This window comes from Tupaia chinensis, unplaced genomic scaffold (assembly GCF_000334495.1).
Source record: "Tupaia chinensis unplaced genomic scaffold, TupChi_1.0 Scaffold000429_1, whole genome shotgun sequence".
Classification (NCBI taxonomy): domain Eukaryota; kingdom Metazoa; phylum Chordata; class Mammalia; order Scandentia; family Tupaiidae; genus Tupaia; species Tupaia belangeri.
In genome coordinates this window covers 1483119-1493441 of record NW_006159934.1, presented here as the reverse complement: position 1 = coordinate 1493441, position 10323 = coordinate 1483119, and the positions used below count along the sequence as shown (strand labels likewise).

Here is a 10323-nt window from a genome sequence, read left to right as displayed (position 1 = left end):
CCTGACCGGATGTGGTCATGCCACAATCCCTTATCCATCTTGTAGTGATTTGGGGCATATACACATATATGCTCCTGGTGTGTTTCTCAAGTCACCAGGTCCAGGACTCAAACCATGCATCTGACCATGTGGGATCCAGTTCTTTTAACCACTAGGCCACGAGGCTAGCTACAATTCTTTCTTTAAGATGGTCCTATCTTGGTATAAGACATCTTGTTACATATACAAATCAGCCTCAGAATATGAAAGGTTGGTAATTTCAACTATTACCATAAAGTATCAGGAAACTTTTAACTAACATTCTCATTAAACACTTAGCAGGTAGGGGCTGGTAGATGGCATGGTGGTTAAAGCACTGAACTCTAACATGGTTGACCGCAGTTCGAGTCCCGGAGCTGGCAGCTTGCTTTCTCATTTTTCCTTTTTTTCTCTCTCTCTCATGAGTGGATGTAGCCTGTAGCAAATTAAGAAATAATAATAATAATAATAAATGAAATTAAATAAATAATTCTTAAAATAAATAAACTTAGCAGGTAAGCACAACCTTTATTCACGAATGGGTATATGCTGTCAGCTTGTATCAGGTATGGAACCCACAAATGTTAGAAACTCCATTCCACAGAGTTGAATATAACCCTACAGTGTAACCATATCCTCCCCATTAGATTATTTTTAAAGGAGTTTTGTTTTAACATGTGGTTGAATTAATGAAAAATGGTTTTGCAAGGAACTAGAGATCAGTAAAACAGTTCTAATAGCTACTTTTGCTTCCAGGTTCCTTCAAAATGGAAATGGAAGGAAGGTGATTTTGAATGGCAACCCCATATCTGAGATAACCTAATCAATCTGTGGAGGAGTGTGCTGTGATTGTTAAGCCCTTTAGAAAATTCAATTATGTAATGTATCTTTTAGAAATCTGAAATGTGTTGTTTTTACCATAGCAAAAGCAGAAATAGTCTTCAACCGTTTTTCTGAGAGTTTCGATTTCTACAGCATCGACACTCATCCGATTCGCCTGGGTTGTAGATTTCATCTTATGCATCTCTGCAGCCTTTTCTTCTTCTTCAACACCTGTAAAATATTAGTAATATACTAGGTCTGTATCCAGTATCTTAGCGTTTGGCTTACTACAGGATATTTTTTCTTATATTCTAACACTTAAGATGGTTATAAAAACAGAAAGATGTAGACCAGCAGATGGTGTAGTGGTTGAGGCATTCGACTCACACATGACAGACCATGGTTCACGTCTTGGACCTGGTGGCTTGCTTTCTCACTTTCCCTATCTGTCTTTCTCTGGTCAAATGTAAAAATAATAATAAATAGGGCGTAATAGTTATACCTCTGGACTCCCACGTATTTGACTGCGGTTTAAGGTCTAGACTTGGCGGCTTAAAACAAGGGTATAATAGTTATACCTCTGGACTCCCACATATTTGACTGCGGTTTGAGGCCTAGACTTGGCGGCTTAAAACACACGCCGAGCACCTGTGCATGAGTGCCCAAGATCCCAAGAGGAGACTGGAGGAGAAGGGACTGCAGCATGACCATCCCCTCTGGGGTGGGGGGGGGGGGGGGGCGGAGATGGTGTGTGATTTCTCACTTTCTGTCTTTGTCTCTCTGTCAAGCAAACACACCCTACAGCAAAAATCTCTCCTTAAAAAAAAAAAGAAAAAAGAAAGGATGAGGGCTAAAGGGTAACTATTTTTTTTTTTTTTAATTTACCAGAGGATGCATGTGTTCACCAGAGACAGAGAAAGGGAGAAGAAGAAGGAAAGGAGAAAGCACCCTCCAATGGAGCAAGGTTAACACTGCAAGCCTTTCTCAGTTTCTCCATGTTATAAGGATCTTGGGGGTGTGCAACGTGTGTACACACACACACACACACACACACACGCACACACCAGCCCAAAATGTTTTACGGACTGCCAGGGCTAGGACCCAAACCTCTGTTGGTGTGGGATCTGCCTTCCAACAAGGCCAGCCCAAAAATATGACATGCCTTACCTGCAAATATTTAGATTCGAAATTTATGAAACACACTGGGGCCAGCAGATGGCATAGTAGTTACATCACTGGACTCCCACATGTCTAACTGTGGTTCAAGTCCCAGACTCAGTAGCTTCAAAAGCATGCCAGGCGTGTGTGCGTGTGTGCCCAAGATCCTGGGAGGAAAATGGAGGAGAAGAGATTGCAGCATGGTCATCATCCCAGGGGCTAATCTCTCACTTTCCCTCTCACTGTCTCTGTCTCTCCCACTTTCTTTCTGGTGAGCACACACGCTCTGAGGCAAAAATCTCTTAAATAAATAAGTAACTTGTGAAACACAAATGATAAAAATGCAATGCTCACAGTATTTTACGAAGTCTTTTTGAAAATCCTTCCTGGTATTAACAAAAGCACGTCCTCTCTCGGTTCCGACGACAAACACATCTGTTTCATACACTGCAATGCAGGCCACTTCTGCCTTGGACTTGGCCAGTTCTTTACACTGAAATACAAATAGCAAACATTATTTTATATATGGATGTCCAAAAGCACCATTTATGCTGAATAAATTTTTAAAAACTTAACATTTAAAACCTTCTTAATACTACTCTGAAATTAGGTAAAATTCCCATATCTGGCCTTTACTCATATACAGAACAGAGTCCCCCCCACATTTTTTTTTAACTGGTATCATTTCCTTCTCAATAGTTTTTGTGCCTCATTTTATACAAAAGAAAATAGATTTAAATTTTAAGAAAAACCCGCCCCAGAAATCCCTGCTATGTGTCATACATCAGATTCCTCAAGAAAACAGACTCAGATTTGCATTGCGGCTTGCTGGAAAGTACTCTCAATAACCTACGATACCTGTGAGGTGTGAGGGAGACACAACTGGACGTCTGAATACTGAACGGCTGCACCAGAGGCACAAAAGAACAGGGTTGGGGTGCCCTTTGCAGAAAAGGGGTGAAGCCTGAGCAAGGTCACTTTACCACTCACAGCAGCTGGGGAACTAGTGTCGTCAGTCCTGAAAGGCAGGTCTGAAACCCAAACTGGAACATGCACTACATACTCCTACCTCCCAATGTGACTTCTCTAATGTATGCGCAACTGGAATCACCTTTAGGTGAGTCTACTGCACGTTGACTTTTACTAAGAACAAGATGACTTTAAAAGTTGGTGAAAAAGTTAAAGTACAAGTTTATTTTGATGCAAAAAATAATGAAATCTATGCACAGGTTTTTCATAATACACATTTTCCATTAATTTTTGGAAAATCCCCTTGTATATCCTTGTGAAATTAAATACTCTTCAAAAACTTTATACAGGGAGCAGCAGGTGGGGTGGTGGTTAAGGCACTAGACACTCCCACATGGCCTACTGCAGTTCGAGTCCTGGGCCTGGTGGCTTCCCCTCACCCTGCCCCATCTGTATCTCTCTCTGGTCAAATTAAAACAAATAAATGAATAAATAAAATTAAATAATTCTTAAAAAAAAAAAAAAACTTTATACAGTGATCTGGTTTCCCTCTCAAAAAAAAAAAAAAAAAAAGACTATAAAGAGCATAGAATGTTTCATTTTATGGATAACTCAGTACACTAACATTAGTAAAAAGGTTGGTGATTCCAATTTTCCTTCCTAAAAATAATTGCACAGTAATAATCTGGGAACAAAACATTCATGTGCATTTTGAATGACTTTCTTGAGTCAGAGACATAAAAAACAGGGTAAAGAAAAAATCAACTTTGGAAAGCGAGTATTTTGAGGGATCTCAAAACCTACCCAAATTTGCTTTATAAGAAGGCTCACAATATCCTAGCAAATGTTACTGTGCAACTTTCCCGGAAACTTTTACAAAATGTTATCTTAGTATCATAATAATACTCCACTCATTAGTGTGAAAATGAGAAAGTATTATAATTTTCTATAAGTCATTGTATCCTTTGCCCACTTTTCTAGACGCCCATAGAAAGATCTCACTGATTTTAGGCATAGGAAAGCAGTTTATGGAATTAAATAATTACATATATTTTGTTTGGCTTTTTAACGTGGCTTAATGTACTTATTTTTATTCACTTTTAATCTGGCACATGATTAAAGTCTATTTAAAATTTCTGCCAAGCAGCCCATTTCTCACTCATTTGTTGATAACTATAGCTTTCTTCTAATCTGATGTGTATAATAACCACTAATCTCTCAAATGGAAATAACTTCTGCATAACATTCTTTAAAACTGTTACCTTGAATAATTTTATAGCTACTCAAATGATCAGAAATCTTTTGAACCACCATAACCACAACAGAGAACTTCTAAGCTAGAGGTGAGCCCACAACCATCCCCAGTGTGAACCACGTGCGTGAGAACAATGGTACACTGGAATTCCGTTCCGTGTACCTGATAGCTGCTGTGGCTGCTCACCTGGAAGGAGCTATTATCTACTTACCTTGTGACAAATGAGGGTGCATTCTCGCTGCACTATCCACACTCTTAGTTGGACAACCCTGTCACCAAAGGCAGTATTTATGAAACAGCAAAGTAAGATTTATGTACTATCCAAGGGTTAGATCAATGAAATCTATGGGCCACGGGAAGGAGGAGGCTGCCCTTGGCTTGTTGTAGCACTCTGAAAAGCCCGTCTAGCACTCAGTGCCTTGTAATATGACTGAGAACTCAAGAATACTCTTACTCCTGATGGGGAGGAAGATACAAGGGCCAGGAATAATGACCACGCCAAAGATGAGAAAACTAAAGTCATGGGGCCACAGGTGGTGTGATGGCTAAGGGCACTGGACTCCCACATGGCCAAACACGGTTCGAGTCCTGAACCTGGCAGCTTGCTTTCTTACTTTTACTTTCTCTCCCTCTCTCTCTCACTCTGTCACTCACAACAAATTAAAATAAATTTAATTAATTAATTAATTAAAATGAATAAATAAAAAGTCATTCAAAGGAAGAGAATGGATCTTATGTAATCCTTTGATACTCTTGTCTACATAGAGAACTATATTTAAGAAAATTATTTTAACATAACAAAATAGCATTTAATCTCAAAAGGTTCATTCTGGCTGGTTTTATAACAAGGCACAAATATGTAACATTCATAAACTAACAGTATATAACTACTAGCCATTCTAAAATTTCCTCCATTAAGGATAAATGATTTAAAAGTTCTTAAGGAACCAGCAGGTGGTGTGGGAATTTGGGCGCTGGACTCTCACATGGCCAACCACAGATTGAGCCCCGGATCTGGTGGCTTGCTTTCTCACTTTCTCTGTCTCTGTCTCTTTTTTGTTTTTCTCGGGTGAGCACACATGCCCTGTAGCAAATAAAATAATAATAATAATAATGATAAATAAAATTCAATAATAATTATTTTTTAAAAATAAAAGTTTTTAAGAGAGTGAAAAGAACAAAATGCCATAGGGAAAACAAAGTATCTACAAACCATGTCATACTGAACTCTGTTAAGATTAAACATTAGCTAATATTAGTCATCACTTAAGACAGGAAAAATATATAGCGTTTTCCTACTTAGAATATTTAATTTTAATTTGTTAGAAAATACCTAAGCCTGATGTACTTTAAATCAAATACTATACTGTATTTGTGGCTACATATCCCTAAAAACACAACAAACTGTGTGTCACAGCAATATAAAAATAAAAATTTCAGCAAGACTATTACTCAATATTTTGCTGTAAATATATACAGTAGGTTTTCTTCTTTTTAAAAAGCCCTAGAGCTTGGGCCAGCCAGTGACATGGTAGGTAAGGCAACTGGATCCCACACTGTTGACTGTGCGGTTTAAGTCCCAGACTAGGTAGCTTAGAAAACACACCCACCAGATATGTGTGTGCGCCCAAAATCCTGAAAGGACAATGGAGGAAAAGGGACTGCAGCACGGCCCTACCCCACAGTGAGGTGCTTTCTTACTTTCTGTTGCTCTCCCTCACTGTGGTGAGCAAACACTTGCCTACAGCAATTAAAAAAAACAAAAAAACAAAAAAACAAAACAAAACAAAAAAACGGAGGGGAGCTATTGAGCTAACACCCTACACCATTTAGTAAAAGTGGCAGTAAAGTCAATTGTGAATGCATGAGCAGAATAAAATAAAGAATATACATGAAACAGTAAATATTTTCTTCTGGCCCAAAATTCTTGTAATGTGTATATATACACAATAAAACACCAGCACCAAATATACTAACTTATTCTAAGTAACTCTAAATATATATGAATTCAAAGTTAACACTTGAGGAATAAGTAATTGCCTAAGATAAAGGTGCATAAAAAACTGAAATTAAGTGTAAACAAAAATTATTTAGGTAAGAACAATATACAATAATAAAATGTGATCTGAAAGGCTTAAATCTCTGTTATTCAAACCCAAAAGCTATTATTAAAACTAAAAAACTGGGCCAGCAGGTGGAGTGGCGGTTAAGGCACTGGACTTCCACAAGCTGGCCTGAACCAGGTCAATCCCGGGACTCAGTGGCTTGAAAATTACGCCGGGTGCATGTGCATGCATGCCCCAAATCCCAGGAAGATAATGGAGAAGGGATTGCGGCGTGGCCACCCCCACCCCCAGCGGGTGATTTCTCACTTTTCCTCTCGTCTCTCTCCAGTGAGCACATGGGCCCCCATGGCCCAAAAAAAAAAAAGCAAATCTAAAACACCATAATATTATAGCAAGTCAACCTTATCTACAAACCCAGTTCTAGGGAACTAGAGAACATCGGACAGCACGGAAGACACCTCACCATGGACTCGAGAGCAGACATGAGGAATGTCACCACCATCCTGCTCTCTGAGGACTCCTCATCTTCCACGGGCAGGGTGGCCATCGCTACTTGGGCCATGATCCCTGTGCAAGAGAATGAGAAGGAAGTGAGTGGGAGAAATCCACAGTGTCCTTCTAGTTATACATTTACTGGGGCTTGAGTCCTGGACCTGGTGGCTTGAAAATCACGCTGAGTACGTGTTTGAGTGCCCAAAATCCCAGGAGGAGAATGGATTGTAGGCATGGCCACTCCCCAGCTGTGGGGGGTAGGAGCACGAAGGTCCTTCATAGACTGCCTAATTTCCAGTTGTCTTGTATCAGAGAAAAACAAAGCTCAGAAACTATTCTATTTCTTCCACACTCTGACCCTGTGAGATAGAGAATCTACCCCAACTTTCTATTTAGTGTTATTTCAATAACGTTAGGTCAGCACCACACTCAAATTAAATCCAGATGGCACCCAGAATTAGTCCAAATTTTTTTTAAGAGGTTTTTGCTATAGGGTGCGTGTGCTCGCCAGAAAGAGAGAGAGACAGAAAGCGAGAAATCACCCCCCAGGGGGATAGTCACACCGCAATCCCTTCTCCTCCATTCTCCTCTCGGGATTTTGGGTACGCACGCACACGCGCCTGGCGTGAGTTTAAGCCACCGGGTCCGGGACTCAAACCACGGTCAACTACATGGGAGTCCAGCGACATAGCCATTATGCTAACTGCAGGTCCCCAAATTTCTTGAAGACGGAGAACAGGAGAGGCACTTTACAACTCCTGATGGTCTTATCACAGGAGCACAAGAAAGAGATGTGAAGTTCTGCTTCTTCTCTGCACAGATTGATGGAAAAGAGAGTGAAGCAGACCGAACCTGGGGGAAGAGAACTTCTAAGAAAGAAAGAGGATGCAGGACATCAAGTAACATCTAAGGAGTATTGGGGCCAGGAGGCGGGATACTGGTTAAGGTGCTGGACTCCCACATAGTCCACTGGGGCTTGAGTCCTGGACCTGGTGGCTTGAAAATCACGCTGAGTGCGTGTTTCAGGCACAAAACCCCGGGAGGAGAATGGATTGCAGGCATGGCCCCCCCCCCCCCCGCTGTGGGGGGTAGGGTCGATTGCTCTCTGGTGAGTGGATGTGCCCTATAGCAAAACTGAAGGAACAAAAAAAGAAAAAAAAAGAGAGAGAGGGTGGGGAGCCACTCCCCAATACACTGCACAGGAGAAGCCAGATCCCACATGGCAACTGTAGTTCGAATTACTGGCCTAATCAGCCCAAACTGCCGGGCACACAGGCGAGTGCTCAAGCCCTGATGGGCTACAGCACTGGACCAGGAGGATACAACAGTCCTTGAGACCCTGTGGAGGGTGCTCATCTCTCTTTCTCCCTCATTCTCACAGGCATGTGCCACAGGCATGTGTCAAGAGCAGACACAGGGGACCAGCAGTAAGCATAATGGCTATGTTGCTGAAGTCCCATGTAGCTGACCGCGGTTCGAGTCCCGGACCTGGTGGGTTAAACTCACACCGGGCACGTGTGCGTGCGTGCCCAAGATCCTGAGAGGAGAACGGAGGAGAAGGGATTGAGGCGTGGCCATCCCCCCTGGGGGGTGATTTCTTGCTTTCTGTCTCTCTGTCTCTGTCTTTCTGGCAAGCACACACGCCCTACAGCAAAAAAAAAAAAAAAAAAGAAAGAAAGAAAAGAAAAGAAAAAAAAACAGACATGGGAACTTCACCACTATCCTGTTGCCCAAGGACTCCTCATTTTGACTTTACTCACTCTCTTGTGAATAAAGAAAAAAATAAGACTACAATACATAAACAGGTAACATTACTGTTGGTGAGGCTGAGGAGAAAGCAGAACCCTGTACATTGCCCCTGGTACTGTAAAATGGTATAGCCGCTGCGGAAAACAGTATGACAGTTCTTTAAGAAGTAAAACAGAATCATAAGACCCAACAATTCTACTTCTGGGTATGTACCTAACAGAACTGAAAACAAGTACTGGAACAGACACTCATACACCCATGTTCACAGCAGCATTATTCACCGCCACTCAAAGGTGGAAACAACCCAAATGTCCACCAACAGATAAAGAAAAAAAAACGAGATATATACATAAACGGAATATTATTTGGTCTTAAAAAGGAAGAAAATTCTGATACGTGCTGTAACACAGGTGAACCTTAATAATATACGCTAAGTGAAATAGCCCAGTCCCAAAAGGACAAACCCTGTATGATCTCACTTACATAAGGAACCTAGAATTAGTCACATTCAGGGAGACAGAAAATAGGATGGTTACTGCCGGGGATAGGAGGAGGAAGGAAAGGAGAGCTACTGTTTAACAGGGACAGAGATTCTGTTTGAAATGATGAAAAAGAGCTGGAGACAGTGTGCTGACTGCACAACAAGTGAACCGCACACCTGAAATTACTTAAAATCGTCATTTCCACGTTATGAGTATTTTACCAAAATTTAAAAATTAAAAACTACACCACATAAAGACACTCTAGGAAACCAATGTATAAAGTAAAATTTTTTTGAAAAATTGGTAGTCTACATAACATGCAAAATGGTAGTCTACATAACATGCAAAATTGACGCTTGTTAAAAACCATCCCTTTGGGACCAGCAGTTAGCATAATGGCTATGTTGCCGGACTCCCACGTAAAGTCAACCATGGTTCGAGTCCCAGACCCGGTGGCTTAAACTCACGCCAGGCACGTGTGCATGCATGCCCAAGATCCCAAGAGGAGAATGGAGGAGAAGGGATTGCGGCATGGCCATCCCCCCTGGGGGGTGATTTCTTGCTTTCTATCTCTCTGTCTCTCTCTGTCAGTCTGGCGAGCATACACACCCACTCTGTCAGTCTGGCGAGCACACGGACCCAACAGCAAAAACATCTTAAAAAAAAAAAAAAAAACAACTATCCCTTTATGGGACCAGCAGATGGCCTAATGGTTACATCACTGGACTCTCATGTAGTCCAGTGGTTCAAAAAACACCAGCGCACGTGTGTGCATGCCCAAGATCCCGAGAGGAGAAAAGACTGTGGTGTGGCCATCCCCCTGGGAGGTGATTTCTCACTTTCTGTCTCTCCAGCGAGTACATGCACCCTATAGCAAAAATCTCTCAAAAAACAAAAACAACAAAACTATCCCTTTAGGCCCAGCCACATAAGAGTACAAAGATGCTGGCCAGGCTGAGGCCACAGGAGAGACCCTGGTTCTATTCCCTACAAAAGCTGAGCATGATGGTGCGTACCTGGAGAGTCAGAGGCAAGAAGAGTGCAACACAGCAAGACCTGTCTGAAAACACACACACACGAAAACAAAACTGATCCCGTCCAATTTGGTTGGATTAATTCTATTTTTAGCAAGAGATTAAATAATCAAAAGAACTCAAGGAAAGATGATTGAAAAATTAGGGACCAGAAGCATGAAGGGGAATCCTAAAAACTTTTCTACGCATAGAAATTACTTTGCTGAAAATACCCAGGTAGCCTTTAACTAAAGCCCCAGTATTCCAGAGAGCATGGACAAGTATTTTACACAACTGTT

The 10323-nt window shown here is 41.4% G+C and overlaps 1 protein-coding gene across 11 annotated transcripts in view; it reads right to left on the bottom strand.

Moving 5' to 3' along the window:
• GTF2I (general transcription factor IIi) overlaps window positions 1-6855 on the bottom strand; it is a 99195-nt gene extending 92340 nt beyond the window's left edge. For 10 of the 11 annotated variants that reach the window (XM_006154995.3, XM_006154996.3, XM_006154998.3 and 7 more), the window contains exons 1-3: window positions 6752-6855; window positions 2353-2491; window positions 937-1071 (exon numbers count right to left, since the gene is read on the bottom strand). In XM_006154995.3, the coding sequence (XP_006155057.1) occupies window positions 937-1071; window positions 2353-2491; window positions 6752-6850 (373 nt within the window). In that variant the 5' untranslated portion in view covers window positions 6851-6855. Of the gene's footprint in view, window positions 1-936; window positions 1072-2352; window positions 2492-4433; window positions 4492-6751 lie in introns of all 11 variants that reach the window. The other variant, XM_014590321.2, reaches the window with a different exon arrangement.
• Window positions 6856-10323: the final 3468 nt, after the last annotated feature.